Below are 25,800 nucleotides of genomic sequence, written 5' to 3' on the forward strand. Positions count from 1 at the left end.
ATCAGATTAATGTGGATCAGTCCCAGGATCCAGAATGGACAATACTTTATACTTTATAGAGAACAATATATTTTTTGCCCCACATAAGATTGATTTCACTTAGGGATTTTATAGTTTCATAGGTCGCGTTATGCATTATGGCATTTATTCAATAGAGAAATAATTAATATAAAATAATTCATCTATCTTTTTGCTGTTACAACATTTGATATGCTTCAGAGGCTAGTTATGATATACAATAAATAGTCTGATCCAGTTATTAGGTTCCAGTAACTCACAAACATCATCTCATTTCTTTGGCATTCATCCAAGAGAAACAATATGCTGCTCACAAACAATCAACTTGTATCATAGACCACTTACTTAAAGTGTTTTATGTATTTTTTGACAGGAGCTATTTTATTATGACCTGGCTAACAGATTTCCTGAGGATGGTATTTACTTTAGAAAGCTATGCATGAGCACCATACTGATCCAACCTGACATTAGCAAGGCAAAAGGCATGAGGCCACGTTAAGATAAACACCCCTAAGCAGCAAACAGTACTGCATTTTTGCCCTAACATTGCCTGTAACAAAATTCATTTTGTATTTATTTTATACTCTGCATTTCATGTCTTTGAGTGTACAAACTGCTCCAAGGCAATTTTGCTGAACATCATCAAGTTCAAATGCAGAATGTTTCAGTTACAATTCCTGCAATGATGAATGTTACTTTCTTTTAAAAATCTGTCATTAGATTCAGATTAATTTATTGCCATGTGCACCAGGGAGCAATAAAAGCTCTTGTTCACATGAGGCTCACAGAGTAAACACCAGATAATAATGATATATACACAACAATAAATACCCACAACAGTGACAGTAGAGTGGTGCAAGATTGTAGTGCAAAATCTGAGCAGTGCAAAATTTGTGTAGTGCAGAAGTACAATAACAGAATAACAGAATGAGGTAGAGTTAAAAGTAAGGGTACGTTGCAGCAGAACCAGGAATGGGGTGTGAATGCGGTGATTGGTTCAGGAGTCAGATAGCAGTGGTGAATAAGCTGTTCTTAAGTCAGATCATCCAAACTATATCTTTTCCTAGCAGGTAAAAGCGAGAAAAATGAATGACCAAGGCGACAGGCATCCTTGCTGATACTTCCAGCCTTCCTGATGTAAATCACCTTGATAGGAACTGAATGGAAAGTAGTGGCAAGCCTGTGATGGACTGGGCTGTGTTCACCTCTCTCAGGCGATTAAGAGCAGAGCAGTTGTCCCCTAGGCTGAGATACAGTACATCCCACCAGATTACTTCCTATCGTGCATCTGTAGAAGTTCGAGAGAATCCTCGTGGGCATCCCAAATGTTCTTAAAGTCTAATGAAGGTAAATACGCTGATGCGCTTTATTGATCTTAACATATGATGAGCATTTGAAGGCACTGGGCCTGTACTCACTGGAGTATAAAAGGATGAGGGGACACCTCATTGAAACTTACCAAATAATGAAAGGCCTGGATAGAGTGGATGTGGAGGGGATGTTTGCACTAGTGGGAGAGTCTAGAACCTGAGGGCACAACCTCAGAATAAAAGGATGTACCTTTAGAAAGCAGATGGAGGAATTTCTTTAGTCAGGGGGTGATGAAGCTGTGGAATTTATTGCCACAGAAGTCCATAGAGGCCAATGGATATTTTTAAGACGGAGATTGATAGATTCTTGATTAGAACGGGTGTAAGGGTAATCGGGAGAAGACAGAATAATAGGGTTGAGAGTGAAAGATAGATCAGCCGTGATTGAATGGCGGAGTAGACTTGATGGACCAAATGGCCTAATTCTGCTTGTATAACATGAATATATGAACTTAACAAGGTAAATACACTGATGTGTTTTCTTGATCATTTCAGCTGTGTAAAGGGACTTGGTTAGGTTGCTGGTGATATAGATACCTAGTAACTCGAAGTAAATGTTATGACCAACTCTAACTGACTGAGTGTGTGGAAAGAAACTGAAGTTGCTGGTTTATACCAAATTGTTATTGTATATCTAACTGACTGAGGTGTGTATTTGGATTTATGGTGTTGAAGGCTGAGCTGTACTTAAAGGATAGCATCCTGACGTGATTTCATTCAGGTTTGAATGTAACGCAAGAGAGATAGCATCCTCCATAGACTTATTTTTCCTGGATGAGAATTGCAGGGGTCTAGATTGTCTTCAAAACTGATGCAAATGTGGGTCATTCGCATTCTTTCAAACCACCATAATGGTTGGTGTTTACGCTACTGGGGAGTAATCATTGAAACAGGTCACTTTTTTTGGGGGGGGACTGGAATAATGGAGGTTTTCTTGGGACAGGAGACTGTTGAATTAAGAAGTTGAAGTCATGAGCGAAGACTGTAGTCATTTGATTGGCACATGATTTCATAACTCTTCCAGGGTCTCCATCCCGGCCTGTTTGCTCGCGTGAAAACAAATCTGAATTTTGCCACCAAGATGTTTGCGATAAGGCCAGCAGGAGATGGGGTGATGTGTCTGGGTAGAGCTCTTACAACAGAAGCATTACGTTTATCTGAGATAAATAACTTATGAGAGGAATAGATTGGGTAGATGCATGGAGTCTTTTGCCCAGAGAAGGTGAATCGAGGACCAGAGGACATAGGTGTAATGTGAAGGGGAAAAGATTTAATAGGAATCGGAGCAGCAACTTTTTCACACAAATGGTGGTGGGTGTATGGAACAAGCTGCCAGAGGAGGTAGTTGAGGCGGGGACTATCCCAACATGTTTAAGAAACAGTTTGACAGGTACGTGGATAGGACAGGTTTGGAGGGATGTGGACCAAATGTAGGCAGGTATAGTAGGACTAGTGAAGCTGGGACATGTTGGCTGGTATGGGCAAGATGGGCCGAAGGACCTTTTTCCACACTGTATGACTGTATGAGTGAGGGAATTTATGAGATGCATTGTTGTCAGTGATCGCTCCCAACTTCAACTTGCAGACCTCACTGGTATTGAGTTCCTGCCAGTTGATTTGTATCCATTTGATTGCACTAAGCTTCCAGCTTGTTTTGGAAATCTCTCTTGGCAACCCTGATAGCCTTGCGGAGATCATCTTTGGCCTTCAAGTGCAGAGCAGGATCATCCTTCTTAAATGTCTTGGATCCAGATTCAAGCAGAGAGTGAATCTCCCTGTTCATCCAAGATTTCTAGCTTCACATCTCACAGGTTTATTGCCTCTGGCTGATGCAATAAGCTCTGTAGGGATTCACCTATGATTTATAGCCTTATTATTACCTGATAGCTCAAAACCAGATTCTATGAAGCCTTTGTGTTTAGAAATTTGGGCTAAAATCGGTGGACAGTCATTTGACCACAATGTTAAAAAAAAAGCAGGCAGAAATTACCAAAGTATCAGGAAAAAGTGTTAACTTTTAAACATCACTGACAAAATTGAAGAAGTAAACTGAAGATAGGGCAAGCATGCTGGTTTAGTAAAAACCTGAATCTTGTACAGTGAGGGAAACAAGGGAAAAGGAAACCAAAAGTTTGCTGCAGCAGCAGTTACAGATATTAATGAGGAACTGTGGACCTTGTTGGTGTAAACATCTTAAGACACATCAATGAGTATATGGTGCATTATACAACATTTTAGCAGTAACAGGGTCGGTCCAAGTCAGCATGGATTTACAAAGGGGAAATCATGCTTGACTAATCTTCTGGAATATTTTGAGGATGTAACTAGGAAAATGGACAAGAGAGAGCCAGTGGGTGTAGTGTACCTGGCCTTTCAGAAAGCATTTGATAAGGACCCACATAGGAGATTAGTGGGCAAAATTAGGGCACATGGTATTAGGGTTAGAGTGCTGGCATGGGGAGAAAATTGGTTGGCAGACAGGAAACAAAGAGTAGGGATTAACGGGTCCCTTTCAGAATGGCAGGCAGTGACTAGTCGGGTATCACAAGGCTCGGTGCTGGGACTGCAGCTATTTACAATATACAACAATGATTTAGATGAAGGATTCAGAATAACATTAGCAAATTTGCACATGACACAAAGCTGGGTGGCAGTGTGAACTGTGAGGAAAATGTTATGAGAATGCAGGGTGACTGGGACAGGTTAGGTGAGTGGGCAGATGCAGTTTAATGTGGATAAATGTGAGGTTAGCCACTTTGGTAGAAAAAACAGGAAGGCAAATTATTATCTAGATGGTGCCAAGTTGGGAAAAGGGCAGTACAATGGGATCTGGGGGTCCTTGTGCATCAGTCAATGAAAGTAAGCATGCAGGTACAGCAGGCAGTGAAGAAAGCGAATGGCATGTTGGCCTTCATAACAAGAGGAGTTGAGTATAGGAGCAAAGAGGTCCATCTGCAGTTGTATAGGGCCCTAGTGAGACCACACCTGGAGTTTTGTGTGCAATTTTGGTCCCCTAATTTGAGGAAGGACATTCTTGCTATTAAGGGAGTGCAGCATAGGTTTACAAGGTTAATTCCCGGGATGGCGGGACTGTCATATGATGAGAGAATGGAGCAGCTGCGCTTGTACACTCTGCAGTTTGGAAGGATGAGAGCGGATCTTTTTGAAAGATATAAGATTATTAAGGGTTTGGACATGCTACAGGCAATAAACATGTTCCCGATGTTGGGGGAGTCCAGAACCATGGGCCACAGTTTAAGAATAAGGGGTAAGCCATTTCGAACGGAGATGAGGAAACATTTTTTCACACAGAAAGTTGTGAGTCTGTGGAATTCTCTGCCTCAGAGGGCGGTGGAGGCTGGTTCTCTGGATACTTTCAAGAAAGAGCTAGATAGGGCTCTTAAAGATAGCGGAGACAGGGGATATAGGGAGAAGGCAGGAACGGGGGACTGATTGGGGATGATCAGCCATGGTCACATTGAATGCTGGCTCGAAGGGCCGAATGGCCAACTCCTGCACCTATTGTCTGTTTTGGAACAGATTTTATTTTCAATTTTTAAACTGAAATTATCTTATCCTGAGGGTCATGTTTTAGATACAAAAACGAATCAGTTATTTCAATGCACTTAGATTCCTGCATTTTCAATTGTGAATTTAATCCCTAAGAAAAGAGAAGGTGAGTTTACTAAGCATTCAAGGTAGGACAACTTGTTTCATTGAACTGACACCACCAGAAACAATTGAACTCTTTAATGAAGGCATGGTTATTTGCACCAGGGAGGCAGGAGGGGACGATTTGCTGTTGCATAGTGCAAAGGAAGGTTGAGCCTCAGTTACAGAGTTCTTCAAAGTGCTCCTTCCAGTTTGCCTCTTCCTTAGTTAGTTTTTGGCTTCAGCTGGGTGGGTGTTTAAGCTGGAGGTGGACTTGACAGCATTGAAAAATTTGTATCTGTTTTCAGAAAATTGCTTGTTCTCCTGCACTATTTCTGCCAACCACCTATGCTATCGATCATAAGGTCATAGGGAATAGGAGTACAATTAGGCCATTCAGCCCATCACGTCTACCCTGCCATTCAATCATGGCCGATCTATCTCTCCCTCCTAACCCCATTCTCCTGCCTTCTCCCCATAACCTGACACCTGTACTAATCAAAAATTATCTATGTGCCTCAAAAAATATCCAGTGACTTGGCCTCCACAGCCTTCTGTGGCAAATAATTCCACAGATTCACCATCCTCTGACTAAATAAATTTCTCCTCATCTCCTTCCTAAAAGAATGTAATTTAATTCTGAGACTATGACCTCTAGTCCTAGACTCTTCCGCTAGTGGAAACATCCTCTCCACATCCACTCTATCCAAGCCTTTCATTATTCTGTATGTTCCTGTGTATTCTGTTGGAACTTGGCCTTTAGTTGCATGAAAAGTTATTGCTTGTTCCTAACAGCATGGTGGTACTTCTATACAAGAATGCCTTCCCTTCCCACTGACAAGAAGTCAGCAGGACCATATGTCAACTGAAAGACAAGAACTCAGAACAGACACTAGCCCTGCTGCACTTCTAAAGTTTCCAGAGAGGATCTGAAAACACACATTTACAGCTCCCACACCTGAAAACAGTTGGACACTAGGGGATCTTAGAGACACATAATTGTGACCAGCGTCAATAAAAATAGATACATCCAATTGTGGTAGTTGCAGAGTGAAATCCCTGGTGTCAATTACAAGGGAATTCATCCAAAAGCTCACAATCTATTGCTCTTTCCTTATAGACAAAGAGCTCCTCCCTACAGTAAATCGCAATGCGTATTCGGCCCATCTGTAGAAACATAATTTTCATCCAAGGGAAATGCAGGAAGTACCTTCAGCCACAGTACATGGCCTTTTCTCATTTCACCAAAGCCTTTGACCACTGATCGAGAAGGGCAGTAGAGATACAATTTCTATGTCTTCTGTGTTAGCAGACTTTTGATTGCTTTTCCTTTGTTCCCCGCAAAGTAAAATAAATCAGATTTTGACAGAATCTGTGGCAAATAATTATTACAAGCCTGTTCTATGGGCAGCAGAGCAGGTTTCTCAAATCTACGTTCCCGCATAAATTTGTCCCCATCTTAATTGTGCTACATTCTGACATTCAAATTGCGATCATAATTAAGTTGTCCAAAACAGGCTAAATCATAGTACATACACATTTGCTGTGCAAGGCAGTCACCCAACACTTTCCTCAAACATGCTTCCGCAAGACAACATCGCATCTCTGGCGATCGTTTTGCTTGAGTGGAGCTAATTAAGAGGACCAATGAGAAATCTTTTAACCCACATTGCCTCCACTTCAGAACCCGGGTCACATCAACCTCAGTCAACGTGTGTTGTATGCAACAATGGTTACAGATCTGCATATTTGGAGGACAAGCCAAATGTAAGAGGGAATGGAGCTTATTTGTTCTTGTCTTGAATAACTCCTCTGACTCATGTCACTTCCTACAAATCAAAGGAGTAGCCATGGGCACTCGCATTGGTTATGCCAGCTAGATCTTTCATTTCATTAGCTATGTGGAACAAACCTTCTCTGATACCACTCCCCAACTCTTTCTCCAGTAGATCTACAACCACATTGGTGTTACTTTCTGCACCCTTATGAAACTCAATGATTTTTCACCTTTGTTAATAAATTTCAACTCAAATTTTCTTGGCTTATTTGCAACGCCTTACTCTCTTTTCTGGATTGTCTCCATCTCAGGAGGCAAACAATCCACTGAAGTCCACTGTAACCCCATTGACGCCCACAGCTACCTAGACTACATTGTTTCCAACTCTATCTCTTATAAGGATGCCATGCCTTTCTTCCAGCCACATCTGCTTTCAAGACAACTCCCTCTACTCCACTCCGGGACATCTGAAATAGCCTCCTTTTCCCGGAAACATGGTTTTCCTTATATTGTGGTTGAAGTCCTCTCCTACATTGTCCAGAGTTTTGCTCTCACCCCATCTCCATCCAAACAGAACATAGATACATTTTTAAAAAGACACAACTGCTGGAATAGCACAGCGGGTCAGGCAGCATCTCTGGAGAACATGGATAGCTGATGTTTTCAGATTCAGATTCAGATTCAATTTTAATTGTTTTGGATCGGGACTTTCGTCAGATAAGATTCTCCTAATCCTCACCTTTTACCCTATTCACCTCTGCACCTCTACATAATTTCCATTATTGTACCTACACCCCCTCCCTTACTTCCATCCAGGGAACTAAATAGCCTTTGTGAGGCAAAGATTCACATGCACCTCCTCCAGCCTGCATCTGTGTTCCTGATTTAGGCTTTTCTACATCGACATGACCAAAGACTAGGCTACAGTTGTGCTCGGTCTGCAAAGAATATCCTATGCACCCAGTTGCATGTCATTCAAACACCGCTTCCAATTCTCCAATGACCTCTTTGTCCTCGGCCTTCTCTAGCACCATGCTGGTGCCTCACGCGAACTAGAGGAACATCACCTCACATTCCACAGGGTAGTCTACAGCCCAATGATTTGGATACTGAATTTTCCATTTTCAGGTAACCCTAACGTCAGATTCTATCTCTCCCCTCACAAACCAACTGTGGTCCTCTTAGTTTGTTCTCTTTCCCCATACCTGGCTCCAGGCCCCGTCACTCCTTGTTGTCCTTCTCCCCTGCTTGGTTCCATTAACCTACAATGTACACATTTCACCCACCAGAAAGCCTTTCCTTCTTGTTTCATTTGTTCTTCCTCTCTCCTTTAATGGTTCTGATTATAAGTTCACAAGTTCATGTGATAGGAGCAGAATTATGCCATTTGACCCTTCAAGTCAAATTCAATCATGGCTGATCTATCTTTCCCTCTCAACCCCATTCTCCTGCCTTCTTCCCATAACCCCTGCCACCTGCACTAATCAATAATCTATCGACCTCTGCCTTGACAATATCCATTGGCTTGACCTCCACAGCCTTCTGTGACAATGAATTCCAGATTCACCACCCTGAAGAAATTCCTCCTCATCTCCTTCCTAAGGGAACGTCCTTCAATTCTGAGGCTATGTTCTCTGGTCCTAGACTCTCCCACTACTGGAAACATTCTTTCCACATCCAGGCCTTTTCCTATTCGATAAGTTAAAATTCGGGTACCCTTCGTCCTTCTAAACTCCAGCGAGTAAAGGCCCAGTACCATCAAACACTTATCATAAGTTAACCCACTCAAAAGGGATCATTCTCATAAACCTCCTCTGGACCCTCTCCAGCACCAGCACATTCTTCCTCAGATATGGGGCCCAAAATTGTTACCTTTTATTTTAAGATTCCAGCACTGGTAACCTCTGCGTCCCTATGTATCGTCTTTCAGCAACCGTCTCCACCTTCACCCTCCCCTGCCTATCCCATAAATACCCCAAATAGAGGAGCATTCATTGGAAACAGGGAGAAGCCTCATGTAAACAGTGGAAGGAGCGGATAGCTGCCAGTTACCCACCTACCCAACCTGTCATGCATCCTCTGCCTCATCTTCTGCAGATTCCATGTGGACCTGATCAACTACCTCAGAATCCGCGGGAGGCAAAGCAAGAGCAAATCATGGGTAAACTTGGGGAACTGCTTGAGAAGATGATTTTTGTGGCAGCAGGTTCTGCAAACAATTACCTAAAATAAAATCTACACACTGCAGAGTTCATTTTCTGGCCTTCACATCCTGAAGACGAGAAAGGTAAGACATGATCTAAATCTTTTCTTTGTGCATCTCAATCGTTTTTTCCCCCCAATGCTTTAAGGAGATGAAAATGCATGTTTGGGCCCCTCAGATGTGGTTGATTGCTCTCCCCTATCGTTACGACGATTCATATTTTCCTATGTTGACTGAGGAGCCTGTAAAGCTGCAGCAAGTAAAACTTCCAATGTCCTGGTTCATATATGGTGCCCATAGCAAATAATCACTCTTGATCCCTTGACATACGATGCACACTGTCTCACTGGATGCCGAAAAAATTACTAAAGCAACCTTCATCTCAAGGTATAATAAATATTGATAATTGTTTATAAAATTATACTCAAAACTGGTGCAGTATTTACATGTGGACATGCCAAATAGAAACATCACTGTCGTACAGTGGAATAGAATTCTAAATGCGGGAATCATGTAAAGTGCATTCAGTCCGCTCAACCTAACTTCCCAACTCGTAGCATTATGATAGGAAGGATCAAATAATTGGCCATTTCATGCTGTGAACAGTCAATATTAATAGGTAGTTATAACATCCACTTAACAAAAGAAACTAATTGATACAAGGATGTTTAGGTTTAAGTTTATTAAAGTAAACTAAAATTGAAAGACTGCAAAGAATGTGCCTGTGATTTTCTACTCCATGTCGTATATTATTTACATTTGCTCTATAACCCAGATGGGAATTGTTTTCTCTCTCTCTATGTTTTGCTAACCCAAACATTTATTTCTTCTGCAACTACAGGATCATTACATTCAACAGACCTGGGGACATTTTGACAGCATTTGAAAGTGGTTAAAGAGTAATGGACGATAGATGCCCAGGGAATAATGTGGTTCAAAATAGAATTAATGGGGCAAATCCATGGCCATAGGTGTGGATGTGAGGAGGAAAGACAATTAGAATCACATTCATCAGCCTGTTAGTGTATATTCTTTATCAGTTCCTTATGTAATCTCGATGCAAGACACTGAATATAAAGAACTTCAGGGCATAAGGTATAACATTAGTGATTTACAACTGAAGATAATGAAGGTTGTGAAAGATTGCAGGAGGATCTGGATCGATTGGCCAGGTGGGCGGAGGAATGGTTAATGCAATTTAATACAGAGAAATGTGAGGTGTTGCATTTTGGGGCATCGAACAAGGGCAGGACCTATGGTAGGCCTCTGGGTAGTATTGTAGAGCAGAGGGATCTAGTAGTACAGGTGCATGGTTCCTTGAAGGTCGAGTCGCAGGTAGATAAGATGAACAAAAAGGCTTTTGGCACTTTGTCCTTCATCAGTCAGAGTTTTGAGTATAGAAATAGGGAGGTCATGTTGCAGTTGTATAAGACTTTGGTGAGACCACATTTAGAATATTGTGTTCAGTTCTGGGCACCATGTTAGAGGAAAGATATTGTCAAGCTTGAAAGGGTTCAGAAACGATTTACGAGCATATTGCCAGGACTAGAGGGTGTGAGCTATAGAGAGAGGTTGAGTATGCTAGGTCTCTATTCCGTGGAGCACAGGAGGATGAGGGGACATCTTATAGAAGTATACAAAATCATGAGAGGAATAGATCGGGTAGATGCACAGAGTCTCTTGGCCAGAGTAGGGGAATCGAGGACAAGAGGACATAGGTTCAAGGTGAAGGGGAAAAGATTTACTAGGAATCTGAGGGGTAACTTTTTCACACAAAGGGTGGTGGGTTTATGGAACAAGCTGTCAAAGGAGGTAGTTGAGGCTGTGACTATCCCATCGTTTAAGAAACAGTTAGACAGGTACATGGATAGAACAGGTTTGGAGGGATATGGACCAAGCGCAGGCAAGTGGGACTAGTGTAGCTGGTACATTGTTGGCCAGTGTGGGCAAGTTGGGCTGAAGTTTCCACACTGCATCACTGTAAAATAGAAGTCTTTTAGATTTTATTGGTCTAATTTGGCTAATCTGTTTTAACATTCCATATATTTATTAAACATGCAGTTGTTCTCTCTGCTGATTTTGAACCTGATTTTATAAATATAAATATCTCAATCCCAGTTGTAAAATATATTGCCTTTATAGTTTTGGATTAAACATATTGTGGCTCAGTTAAAAATAAGAAAGGTCTTTCATTAAAATTGCAATATGGCACACTCTTCCCATAACCATTAAAATATAATTATATCAAAAGTTCCATTTGTTGAAAATATGAGGATGAAACTCACACCAAGTGGTATCAGTAATGCGTTAAGAGCTACGTACAATAGTAATGTATTTGACACAGCAATTAAGATGTATTTACACTCAAGGAGCGTACCTCCGCTGTTAATAATAAAAAAATTGTAGCAAGCTTAATGTAAAAAATAAGTTAAAAAAATAACTACAATTTGAAGCAGCAGCAACTGCTCTGCCCTTGGAACTGTGTGCATTCCACATATTATCTGTCCCATTACTAAAAAAACGAGAGCTGCAAGTCTATATTTAAAATCAACTTTCCCTGAAATCGTAAGCGCATGTAAAAAAATAAGTACTTTTCCCCCTACCTGTTCTTAAACTGTCAAAAGCAAATTGCCATGTAAACTACAGATGAAATAAGAAAAAGTAATTGAATCTTACCTGCTTCTAGCAGAATTCGGACAACATCCATCTTGCCGAACAAGGCAGCTTCATGAAGAGCACTACCCTTTTCAGTCTGCAAAGCACAAATGTGAATAGTATGTTACACCATACACTACCTACTGCAGAATTGGAAAGATATTGCATTTTTAATTAATCATCTATCTCACTTTTTAATTGCTGAACTTTTCTACAAAATATATTCAGATGCTTATTAAGACTTGAGTACATGTTTTCTTTAGATACTGCTATTTTTGCAAACACTCACCAAAAGTCTTGTTGGTACTTGAAATAAACAAAAATGTCGGTTTCAATCAAATGCATTACCCTTTGCTGCTTTTGCTCCTCCAGATAGCTTGCACAAGTCAGATAAAGTTGACGTCTCAAAGGTTGTCACAAACGAGCAACTGAACAGAGTTTGTAAAAGAGTGTGTCTGGAGTATTTTGAAGCTCAGTACATTCCTTTGTGGCTTCGGTTATCCACTGTCTTAGCTTAATTCATATCAACAAAGTCATCTTTGTCTTTCTTAATCACTGGTGGTTGCACAGATAACATTTTAAAAGACAGCAAACGTTTTTGCAGCACTTTGAAGTGTTGCCCTTTGTACAAAATGGATGCACAGGATGCCTAGCTTATTCAAAAAGGTTCTTCCTGCCTTGTTTCCCTAAATGATAGGAAATTGATGATGTCAAACAAAGGAAATTGCTCATGCCACACCATTTCCAGGAATTTAACTGGAAAATAACATATACTTGCTGCTGCTGTGAACATTGCACATAATCAGGACACACAATATAATTAAGTCACATTGTTTGTAAGCACATTTTTTTACTTTCATAATTTATACTGCTGTCAATTTTGCCAACAGGTATTGTCCAACATGCATGAGGGCGAGAGGGCGATGTTCTGAGGGCTTTTCCAAAAATGCACTATTTCAAAAATTCATATTATATAGGTTACAGTTGACAAGAATGTTATTGTATCATGATGCTTACAGATAGCAGTAGCAAGAATAATTTAGATACACAGAAGAAATAACGGGCATGGTTTTTTTAAATTTATCAAATGAATTTCATCATTTGAGAAAATTCTTAAAAATTAGGGATAATAAAAAATATATAAATTTTAATGCATGCAAACAATTTAAATATATGAATTGTCAAAGATTAAAAGAGCTTGATTGTTTGGTGCTGCGTAACACTGAAATGCATTTTTACAAAAATGTTCAGTATCATTTATGTCCTTTCAGGTCAACTACTATTATGGAAATTACAATCCACCCATAAAAAACTCTGAAAGTAACTAACTGTGAACATGAAAGCCACAAGCAGCAGGAAATCACTTTAAAGAATGTTATTATATGTTTGGAATTTGATATTCTCATCTACATATAAAGGAACACCGAACATTGATGATCAGCACAAAATCAACACGTTATTTCTAGTTGAAACAAGTACATTTATTGGGGTGCGATGAAGAAACAAGGCAGTGGCGCTGAATGATTGGCACTTTAAAATAGCTGACTCACACCCAGAGTATAAAATGGCATTCCTCTCTAATGTATTATCCAATGATTTATTAATAGTAAACAATTTTCACCCACCTGGCAATTCACATCCATTCCTGCATCAAGCAAGACATGGACCACAAACTTGTGCCCATTGCGGGCAGCAAGATGAAGAGGAGTATGTTTATTGCTATTGCAGCTCATCAGATTTGGATGTGCATTTATTAACATCTTGACTGCCTGCAGACGACCATAGAGTGCGGCCAAGTCAAGGGGCGTTTCAAACTTATTGTTCCTTATAGTGGGATCAGTCAATTCTTCCAAGAGAACAGCCACCACTTCTGAGTGTCCATACTGTGCTGCACAGTGCAGTGCTGTTTCATTCTCATTGTTCTGTTGGAGACAAGAGAAGAAATTGTTACAAGGTGGCCAGGGAAACATATCTCTCAAATAAAGAGCGTATTGAGGCAAATATGGTTATTATTGTCACGTACAATTTGAAACAATAGCATTGTTAGGAAAACAAAAGTCATTAATTTAACATACACAATTATTTTATGAAAGAATCTGGATAGAAATGAGAGTTACAGTGAAAGTGCAGTGTGTTTTAAGTAATTGTGCATTTTCTGCAGGTCTGATCAAACTCAGTATTCCAGATGGTGTCCCACGAGATTGTAAATGCTGGAATCTGAAGAAACAAACAATCTACTGGAGGAACTCAGCGGGTCGTGCTGCATCTGTGGATGGAACGGAATGGGTGATGGTTTGGTTCGATGCTGCACCTAAACAGAATAGAGAGGGAAGTTAATTAGTATAAAGAGGAATGGGGATGCTTTGAAACAGAAGCAAGAGGTAATTGGTGGACCAGTGAGGGGTCATGGTTCAGGGTGGATCAGAGGTGATATTGGAGAGCTGCAATTAGGCCTCTGCATGGTAGAGCCAGTCCGCCAGACAACAACCGCGGCACTTTATCTGTGGGTTTGGTGCCTAGATTGGGATTGGCATGCAATGAATGGAGTGCTGCATATTCAGAGGTGAGGAGGTTAAAGCAGATGAAGGGAATAGGGAGGCAGAGTCGAGCCAGTTGATGTCACAATGCCAACTGGAGGTAAAAAGGTCAAGAGCCAGTGGATTGTTTATCTCCTGAGATGGAGACAGAGAAAACTAGTAAAGGGAAAGAAGTGTCAGTAATGCTCCAAGTGTTATGTGAGTGGAAAGATATTCACCAGTTTGGGGTATGTGTACACTCCAAACATGGGCCACAGCAATGTTAGGGCCTGTATGAATCTCAGAGAGGCAGAAAGATGAAACTGCACTTGGTTCTCCTGGGATTCAGGTCTCAGGCTGCAGCTCTCAAATGTTCACAGTCGGAGCAGGAGTAGGCCTGTCTGCTATTCAATAAGATTAGAGCAAATCTGACTGTAACCTCATCTTCATAGTCTCATCCTCTGCAGTAAATGTTCACCTCCTTGTTTATAAAGAATCTCAATTAAATATCCCAAGACACTGCCTCCCCCAGCATTTGGACTTTACAACAAGATACATATTGTTTAATTGAATATGCAAATGGTGCTTAAAGTAGGAAATTGTGATGTTGTACAAATCAAAAGGCAGATTATAATCTAAATGGAGAGAATGCCAATGAGTGGAGTACAGAGGATTCTTGGTATTGTTGTGTATGAAACACAAAGAAATGGCATGCAAATGCAGCGAGTAATTGACAAATAGCACATTGATTGGTAGAAGATTTAAAGTTAAAAAAGAGAAATAAAGTTTAAATTGTACAGAATAACAATGAGGCCCCATTCGGAGTAGCATGAACAGTTTTAGTCCCTTTATTTAGTAAAGGATATACTTGCACTGGAGGCAATTCAGATGGAATTCATTCGTCTACTTCCAGGAATGAGAGGATTATTCTACATGAACAGCTGAAAAAAGTCAGATTTGTATTTTTGGATCTCAGAAAAATGAGGTATGATTTGATTGAAATATACAAGTTCCTAAAGGGATATAACAAAGTGGATGTTGAGAATCTCAAAAAGAGAACATGGTTGCAGGAAATGTGGTCAAATATTGAGGTGTGTGAGAGGAACACTTTCCCCTTCCCAGTGCTTGGTGAATACTCCATTTTCAATTGAAGGGCAACAAAACCCCATTTTTAGGTCTGGATAGAAATGAGACTTACAGTGAAAGTGTAGAGAATATCTCTGACAGTGCAGAACAAAAACCTATTGCTTTAGGCATCAATTTCACTGCATGATAGCAGGACCTTCTTAGCTCTTTCATACAACCTGGTACTTGGCCTGTGTGTTGGAACAGGTACAGGTTCAAGTAAGCATGATGATAGCTAATTGCTCACTTTACTTTCTGGCCTAACCATAAGGTGCCTCAGTAAAAGATTGTGAGAATATCAGCAAGTCCAAGATCCTGCAAACTGCATGGCTCCAAGGATCCTGAACTATCAAATATAAAAGGACCTGTTTACTAATGCAGGGGATGGTGAATCTTTGGAATTCTGTACCCAGAGAATTCTGGGGACAAGATTACTAGAGGTATTTAAAGAGGTCGATAATTTATTGAACAATCAGGAAATGGAGGGCTGTATGCAACTGGCAAGAAGAGGCAGGCTTGAGGCACCAGGTAACTTAATCCTCGTATTTTCTTGTACTCCAATGTCATTTGCAACCCACTGAAAGAGAAAAGACAACCTAATCCTTGATTTTAAAAGGTGATTCCTTATTATTTAACTGTGACCCCAGAAATGCCCTGAGAATATAAGATCGTCCTGAGATAATTGCAATTGGAATGGGTGATGTTTCTCTTGCTAAATCGTCAAAACGATATGTAGTCTGCACCATGGACTTTTTTCTCGCACTCCTTTGCTGAAGTGCCCAGTGGTTCGACAAGAGATGAAGTGAGGCATGAAGTCTCCTCAAGCCCAAAATACATTGAAAGTTTTCTCACACATCTTCGTGCATTTCAAGATAATAATCTGTGTTGCCATGTAATTTAGAATTTCTTAGGAATTGTTGCAATAGCAAGTAAATTATTCTTTATATAACATACATGGCCAAGCACATTAAAAATAGAGTGTGCGCTGTGCAGGTCTAAATCAATTACTTCTCTAGAATCATCAATTCCAAAATGCAATCCGAACACACAGCAAAATACAACAAAGAGTGTTACAATTTCTAGCTGTTTTACGCAGAGAGAAAAACTAACAAATGAGTACTTTGGGCCCTCTGTGTCATGAGTTACTGAACTGAAAAACAAATATTCCCTTTAAACAATTAACAAAGGATCAGTTGTGGAACTGAGTCAGGCCAACTACAGCATTCATCAAGGGCATTCACTGTAAGCAGGATATCCCGTGTCCGTTCCTGAATAATGGAAAGGAACTGCACCCTTTACAACTACTGATGGATGTGGGTTCAAGTGTACAATGTCTATACCAGTTAGTAAACAGGTCCTGTGTATTTGATAGCCAGGCAAATACAAAGTAGATCGATAAAAGCAAGGTTTTCCCGTGGACACAGGCACCAGGTGACAAGGTCAAATGTATTTTTCAAATCTAATTGGGGGCTCGTCATGAAATTATCCCCTGGTTTTAAATTTGGATTAAGAAATTTACAAAACAAGAAATTATGCAACTAAATGTGCATGGTTATTAATGTTTGCACATTGCACGTAGTAAATCTAGAAGTAACTGAGCCAAAGTGGATTAAGTGACACACTAAAGGTGACAGGTAACATAACCATCAACTATACCTACAATAAGGGCAAAGTACAAACTGCTGAGCTGCAATATAATAAACATAAAATACACTCAGAACTTAGCCCCGAGTTGTATGTAAAGACCTACAAGACAAAGAAATTGTAAGTTTCGATTTAGAGCAGGTGGTATGAGATATAATTGCTTGGTTATATTTCTACATGTAATAAGCACTGAAAGAAATCTGAGAAAATCTGAAACTAATTGTCACTTAATGCATGTATTTTGGATGGAGATGGTAAACAGCAAATTCCTTTTATTAAACAAGCTGATAAGTGACTAATTCTTCAAGATTCATTTTTTGCTCAGCCACTGCAAATGCCAGGAGCATGAGAAAAATCTCATGTAATTGGTTCAGGAACATTTTTCAGTACATAAGATAATGCAGTGCGGTTGGCAGATGTGAAACTCAGAAGTGAGATAGCGCTGTAAGCTTTGACCACAGCATTAAACCTCAGATGTGTTGAGAGCTTCAGCAAAGTTGCATGGTCTTTGGACCAACAGAAGTCTTCCCAATGTCTGCTGAGAAGGTAATAGCAGCAAAAGCTGCATCTGACATCATTATCGTTACTGTTGACTCAAAGTGAAAGGCCTCCACACCTCAATCTGTTATTTACCAGCAATTTATAGCGATCAGAACTCAACCGTAACATTCATATGCACACCTTTACACATTCAGCAAACCTTGCAGTAACATTTCTAATCTTACACATATTTGCAGATATATACATACTATTGCAGGATAGTTGCATCACCCATAAACGAGGCATGGCATTCAGTGAGAAGTTACTTTTGTACAACAGTAAGCAGCACACCCCCCCATCCCTCCTCTCCATCCCACAGATCCCCATTCCCACCTCTATTCAGTCCCCACTGACATCCCCTGTGCTCCCCACCCCATCTACCCCCCCCCCCCCCCCCCCCCCATCTATTCATCCTGCGCTGATCACCCTATCCACCTCGCATTGATTCTCCTGCCACCCCCCATTCACCCTACACTGGTCCCCCAATTCATCCTGCACTTACCCCCTTTCCCATCCACCCTGCACTTCTCCATTCATCCTGCATTGATCCCCCCATACATCCCGTACTGACCCACCCTCCATTTACCTTGCACCGATCCCCCATCCATCCTGTAGTGATCTTCCCATTCATCTTTTACTGAATGCCCATTCATCTTTTACTGCACCCCCCATTCATCCTGTACTGATCCCCCCCACCCATCCCGTGCAGTACCCCCCATTCAACACCACTGACATCCCCCGTGCTCTCCCCTCAAAATTTTACATACTCCAACCAACACGTACTAATTCACCTGCCTCAATCCATCCATTCCGCACTGATTGCCTTCTCAACACAACTCCCCCCCCCCCCCCCCCCCCCCCCCCCCCCCCCCCCCCCCCCATCTATCCACCCCGCACTGATTCACACACACACTCTCTCCCCGACCCTATTGTGCTGGAAATGTCTTCAGAGCGAACATTGACTATGTTTGATAACGGAACGCAATCAAATGTCTTTTATTTCCCAATGTTATTATTTGTTTTAGTCCATAAAGATGGATTAATTAAAGTGTGAACACGTGAAACATTAAAACCGCAGTGTTCGATTGTCACTGCTACCGTTGACACGTTATTACAGAATTCATTTTAACGGCAAATCAATGCTCTTAATATGGAATATCAGTACTGTAGTTATTTAATGAGCAACATTCACAACTATCATTGGATTTATCCAGGTTTTACTTCTACAGTCAGTTATATACATCACAAATTTGGTCAGGAGATATTTCAGTTGAAATGTTAACATTAATTCTGAAGTGGGAATGATGGAAACAGCGTTTATCAATAATTTTTTTTAAATCTGGTGAGTACAAACTGGTGTTCACAACACGTACATCCAATCTGAATGTCCGGTAATGTCGCGTTTTGACCTTTAAACATATTACCAAAAGAACATTTGCTGCAGTTATGTCCTTTGGCCATCTCTTGTCAGTTAGTGTAATGTTTAACCTGTCAGATGGGTATAGTCGGTTTTAACAGCTATTATCATAAAATGCCTTTAGAAATGTCCTTGCAACCTGTATATTTTGTTATGGGTAAATTATGTGGGAAGCAGCAATAGCAATAATGACCCATGCTATGGCCATGTCAAGGCGATTTTCAGTCCTTCACAGAAAACATGCTTGCATCAATCTGTAGTGTGCATGGTTAAGCATATATGTTACCACGGTCCAGGATTTATTGACACAGGTTGATCATACGCTGAATAATTCAACCACATTTTTGTTTGGAAGTGGAAAGAACTAATAGAAATTGCATTCATTGCAATGTGTAAAAAGAGTTGAGATACTATATAACCATATAACAATTACAGCACGGAAACAGGCCATCTCGGCCCTACAAGTCCATGCCGAACAACTTTTTCCCCTTAGTCACACCTGCCTGCACTCATACCATAACCCTCCATTCCCTTCTCATCCATATGCCTATCTAATTTATTTTTAAATGATACCAACGAACCTGCCTCCACCACTTCCACTGTAAGCTCAATCCACACCGCTACCACTCTCTGAGTAAAGAAGTTCCCCCTCATGTTACCCCTAAACTTCTGTCCCTTAATTCTGAAGTCATGTCCTCTTGTTTGAATCTTCCCTATTCTCAAAGGGAAAAGCTGATCCACATCAACTCTGTCTATCCTTCTCATCATTTTAAAGACCTCTATCAAGTCCCCCCTTAACCTTCTGCGCTCCAGAGAATAAAGACCTAACTTATTCAACCTTTCTCTGTAACTTAGTTGTTGAAACCCAGGCAACGTTCTAGTAAATCGCCTCTGTACTCTCTCTATTTTGTTGACATCCTTCCTATCATTGGGCAACCAAAATTGTACACCATACTCCAGATTTGGTCTCACCAATGCCTTGTACAATTTTAACATTACATCCCAGCTTCTATACTCAATGCTCTGATTTATAAAGGCTAGCATACCAAAAGCTTTCTTTACCACCCTATCTATATGAGATTCCACCTTCAAGGAACTATGCACGGTTATTCCAGATCCCTCTGTTCAACTGTATTCTTCAATTCCCTACCATTTACCATGTACGTCCTATTTTGATTTGTCCTGCCAAGGTGTAGCACCTCACATTTATCAGCATTAAACTCCATCTGCCATCTTTCAGCCCATTCTTCCAAATGGCCTAAGTCACTCTGTAGACTTTGGAAATCCTCTTCATTATCCACAACACCCCCTATCTTGGTATCATCTGCATACTTACTTATCCAATTTACCACACCTTCATCCAGATCATTGATGTACATGACAAACAACAAAGGACCCAACACCGATCCCTGAGGCACCCCACTAGTCACCTGCCTCCAACCCGACAAACAACCATCCACCATTACCCTCTGGCTTCTCCCATTCAGCCACTGTTGAATCCATCTTGCTACTCCTGCATTTATACCCAACAGTTGAACCTTCTTAATCAACCTTCCATGAGGAACCTTGTCAAAGGCCTTACTAAAGTCCATATAGACAACATCCACTGCTTTACCCTCGTCAATTTCCCTAGTAACCTCTTCAGAAAATTCAAGAAGATTAGTCAAACAAGACCTTCCAGGCACAAATCCATGCTGAATGTCCCTAATCAGACCCTGTTTATCCAGATGCTTATATATATTATCTCTAAGTATCTTTTCCATTAATTTGCCCACCACTGAAGTCAAATTAACAGGCCTATAATTGCTAGGTTTACTCTTAGAACCCTTTTTAAACAATGGAACAACATGCGCAGTACGCCAATCCTCGGGGACTATTCCCATTTCTAATGACATTTGAAATATTTCTGTCATAGCCCCGGCTATTTCTACACTAACTTCCCTCAATGTCCTAGGGAATATCCTGTCAGGACCTGGAGACTTATCCACTTTTATATTTTTTAAAAGTGTCAGTACTTCTTTTACTTTGAAACTCATAGTATCCATAGCTACTCTACTAGTTTCCCTTACCTCACATAATTCAATATCCTTCTCCTTGGTGAATACCGAAGAAAAGAAATTGTTCAATATCTCCCCCATCTCTTTTGGCTCTGCAGATAGCTGTCCACTCTGTCTCTCCAATGGACCAATTTTATCCCTCGTTATCCTTTTGCTATTAATATAGCTGTAGAAAGAAACCCTTTGGATTTACTTTCACCTTACTTGCCAAAGCAACCTCATGTCTTCTTTTAGCTTTTCTAATTCCTTTCTTAAGATTCTTTTTACATTCCTTATACTCCTCAAGCACCTCATTTACTTCATGCTGCCTATAATTATTGTAATCTCCCTCTTTTTCCGAACAAGATGTCCAATTTCCCTTGAAAACCAGGGCTCTTTCCAATTTTTACTGTTTCCTTTCAACCGAACAGGAACATAAAGATTCTGTACTCTTAAAATTTCCCCTTTAAATGTCCTCCATTTCTCTTCTACATCTTTCCCATAAAACAAAATTCACTCCTTTTAAATCATCTCGCATCGCATCAAAGTTAGCCTTTCTCCAATCAAAAATCTCAACCCTAGGTCCAATTCTGACCCTCTCCATAATTATATTGAAACTAATGGTATTGTGATCACTGGACCCGAAGTGCTCCCCAACGCATACCTCCGCCACCTGTCCCGTCTCATTTCCTAACAGGAGGTCCAACACTGCCCCTCCTCTAGTATGTACCTCTATGTATTGCTGCAAAAATGTGTTTCCCAGTCTATGTGTGGAAAGTTGAAATCTCCCACAATCACTACTTTGTGCTTACTACTAATATCTGCTATCTCCTTACATATTTGCTCTTCCAATTCTCGATCCCCATTTGGCGGTCTATAATACACCCCTATAAGTGTTGCTACCCCTTTCCCACTTCTCAGTTCCACCCAAATAGCCTCCCTAGATGAGCCCTCCAATCTATCCTGCCAAAGCACTGCTGTAATATCTTCCCTGACTAGTAATGCAACACCTCCACCTCTTGCCCCTCCAATTCTATCACACCTGAAGCAACGAAATCCTGGAATATTTAGTTTCCAATCACAGCCTTCCTGCAACCATGTTTCACTGATCGCCACAACATCATACTTCCAGGTGTCTATCCAGACTCTAAGCTCATCCACCTTTCTTACAATGCTCCTAGCATTAAAATATGCACATTTAAGAAACCCCCCGCCTCTTATTCTCTGTTTATTTTCTTTTTTTTTCTTTCTCCTCTTGTGCCCGAGTGCTTTCCTTTTCTGCTTCCTGCCTCCCATTCTGTCTACTAGCTTTCTCTATTTGAGTCCTTCGCCCCAACCATTCTAGTTTAAAGTCTCCCCAGTAGCCTTTGCAAATTTCCCCGCCAGGATATTGGTCCCCCTCGGGTTCAAGTGCAACCCATCCTTTCTGTACAGGTCCCACCTTCCCCAAAAGAAGTCCCAATGATCCAGAAACTTGAATCCCTGCCCTCTGCACCAGTCTTTCAGCCACGCATTTATCCTCCACCTCGTTCCATTCCTACTCTCACTGTCGCGTGGCACAGGCAGTAATCCTGAGATTGTTACCTTTTTGGTTCTTTTCCTTAACTCTCCTCCCAACTCCCTAAATCCTCCCTTCAGGACCTCTTCCCTTTTTTTACCTATGTCATTGGTACCTATATGTACCACGACCTCAGGCTCCTCTCCCTCTGATTTCAGGATATCTTGGACGCGTTGAGACACGTCCGAGACCTTGGCACCAGGGAGGCAGACCACCATCCTGGTCTCCCGACTGCGTCCACAGAATCGCCTATCCGACCCCCTAACAATAGAGTCCCCAATTACTATTGCCCTCTTCTTTTCGTCCCTACCTCCAGGAGCAACAGGGCCGGTCTCTGTGCTGGAGGCCCGACCGCTCTCGCTACCCCGGGCAGGCTGTCACCCCCATCCGTACTCAAACAGGAGTACTTATTTCCAAGGTGTACCGACATTGGAGTACTCACTCGTCCCTGACTCTGCCCCTTGCCCTTCCTTAGCGTGACCCACATGTCTCTCTCCCGTGGTTTTGGAATGACCACCTCCCTATAACTCCCCTCTATGACCTCCTCACTCTCCCTGACCAGACAGAGGTCATCGAGCTGCTGCTCCAGGATCCTAATACGGTCCCTTAGGAGCCCCATCTCGCTGCACCTGGTGCAGATGTGGACGTCTGTAGGGCCATCCAACACCATGACCTCCCACATCTGACATCCCGAACAGTACACTGCTCTGACTGTCATTCTCCCGCCTTACCCTGGATCTGATACAAGTATAATACAATAGAAACTGCTGGGAGAAATCAGCAGGTATCTGACTCAGCTGCTCCCTCTTGACATTTAAACTGCGCCTTTATTATATAAACAAAAAGCACTGTACCCTTAGCTCACTGTACCCTTGCCTCACTGTACCTTTACTAAAGCACTGTACCTTTAACCCACTGTACCTTTACTAAAGCACTGTACCTTTAGCTCACTGTACCTTTAACCAGAAAGCAGAAATGCTAACCTGAGGTTGCACCCAATCAGCTGCTTCCTCTAGTCTGCTTCCACCAATCAGCGGCTTCCACCAGAACCCTCCCTATGGAGTGTGGAACGTTACAGATTTCGGTAAGCCCTGACCCTCCTCCACTCGCTCCAACGATCCCGGGCCTCTGTAAAAGCAAGCCCCGCGCTCGATTTATATACTCACAGCCCTGACCCTCCTCCACTCGCTCCAACGATCCCGGGCCTCTGTATACTGTATTATAATTTTGCTGCATGTCATTGTGGTATATATCATGTCTTGATTGGTGAATATGTTTAGTTTGTGACTTTATTTGAAGCAGAAATAATGTGTGAATGCTTCATTGACCATAATTCCAAACACACTTCGTCCAAGCACATTATAGCACGCGTCATGCAAACCGTTTTAAATGACCACCTCAACTGTCATTTGGCAACCTAAAAAGCTGCCAAGGTTGCCCGGCTGGCAACAGGGAAAAAAAGTTAAGTGAGAGCCCTGTCAACTCCAATGAGTTGTTGGCCTGTCCTATTTAAAGTCATCAATTGGATAATATGGAACACTGCTGACGGCAGAACAAGTGAAAAACAGTTTTTTTTAGTTTAAAATGTCAATAGCTTGTAAAATATACCATCAATGTGAACAAAACTTGTTTAATTGACATCACAGGACAATGATTGTAATGATTGCAAAAATTGTAGTGCACCGTTTTTGCGCAAATATAGTTTCAAACTGGCACACATACAAACCAACAAATATAGAAACATGATGAGAGGTTTAGTAATATATAGATTATTACAGTTTTGTCGCATTGTGCTCGGCACCTTGCTCAAAAGGAATCTTCAAGAAATAAAGACATTGCAAGTTGTCCCACATCAGAGATTGCAGAGCCTGCACTCAGAATGCTGTGTCCCGGTCATGCACAAGTAGTTAATTGCCATACACATAAATAAACTATGAACTAACATTCAGACCGCTTCCAATCACAAACCTGACCTGACAGTACTATACATTATAATCTTAACCAAACTATAAATTTGAACTCAAAGCTTGAATTACATTGTGATAGCTAAGATACTTTAGTGCAAGTAATTAAATATATCTTGAATGAAAAGTCAATAAATGTACAAGTAAACACTCTGAAAAAAATGTATACGTATATACGTATAGGAAGGAACTGCAGATGCTGGTTTATACTGAAGCTAGATATAAAATGCTGGAGTAACTCAGCGGGCCAGGCAGTATCTCTGGAGAAAAGGAATAGGTGACGTTTCGGGTGGTTCTGAAGAAGGATTCAAATATCACCAAATACCCCAAAATATTACCTATTCCTTTTCTCCAGAGATGCTGAGTTAATCCAACATTTTGTGTTTATCTTCTGAAAAATATTCATTCAGATTCATCTCCATTCACTCATCTCCTCCAGAGCAAGAAATGTACTAACCTTACCCTGTCTAGACCAAAGTGAATCTAGGTCCACTAGCATGGTTAACATTCAGCTGAGCTGCGTGTTGATATCAGTTCAAAGGCACGTAGGGATGAGCAATAAACACTGGCCGAGATAGTGAAATCCAAGAATAAATAAAGTCCTACTCACCAGTTTAAGTTGTTACCAGCTCATTTGTGACAGAAAAGGAGATGAAAATTCAGCTCCACGCCTTTATTAATCATTTTTTTAAACAAGGTGCCTAATATTAGCGTATGAAATTACACTGTCAGACCATGATATGGCCCTACAAAACACAGGTAATTTTCAGTACGAGCAGCAGGCACGGCCTTCAAGTATCCTTTGTAGGGATCAGGTTTACTTTGTTTAATAGTTAGTAAAACTAACCAAACTAACCTTAACAAGGGTTTTTAATCATGCTTGATGGCCTTTAGCCACCTCCAAGAGAACGTCTATTTCAATATCAGTAGGTGCAATGCAAAGGAAGACTGAGCGATAAATAGGCACATTTTTAAGTGCAATTCTGGACATTTTTCCAATGATTTTCTTGCATATGAGAGATAAATTCCATGACTCTACACTTTGAAATATGAGGGTTTCCCTATATCAGACCATGGGGTAAAATGAAAAGATAGTCAAATGGGTACTTGAGTGGTACATGTTCATACTAGATTTATGCTGAACATCTTTAACTGAGTTGAAAAGATAGGATTGCATCATTTTCCCCAGGCGGACACCACCAGGAAATATGGCCAGAGTGAGTCAGTGTCACTGCCAAAATGGAGCTTAGCACTGGATCTTCCTTGGTGACAAGCAGTAGCTGGAGGAACAGTGAGAGCTTGCTTAGGTGGGAAAAATAGGACGTT

The 25,800-nt window shown here is 41.1% G+C and overlaps 1 protein-coding gene across 10 annotated transcripts in view; it reads right to left on the bottom strand.

Annotated features, from left to right (window-relative positions):
* Positions 1–25,800, bottom strand: part of anks1b (ankyrin repeat and sterile alpha motif domain containing 1B) — a 646,306-nt gene that overhangs the window by 344,033 nt on the left and 276,473 nt on the right. For 9 of the 10 annotated variants that reach the window (XM_055652964.1, XM_055652967.1, XM_055652963.1 and 6 more), the window contains 2 exons: positions 13,300–13,596; positions 11,696–11,771 (listed from right to left, as the gene is read on the bottom strand). In XM_055652964.1, coding sequence (XP_055508939.1) covers positions 11,696–11,771; positions 13,300–13,596 — 373 coding nt within the window. Of the gene's footprint in view, positions 1–11,695; positions 11,772–11,963; positions 12,331–13,299; positions 13,597–25,800 lie in introns of those variants that run through there. The other variant, XM_055652971.1, reaches the window with a different exon arrangement.

The sequence above is a fragment of the Leucoraja erinacea genome, chromosome 22 (genome assembly GCF_028641065.1).
Source record: "Leucoraja erinacea ecotype New England chromosome 22, Leri_hhj_1, whole genome shotgun sequence".
Taxonomy (NCBI): domain Eukaryota; kingdom Metazoa; phylum Chordata; class Chondrichthyes; order Rajiformes; family Rajidae; genus Leucoraja; species Leucoraja erinaceus.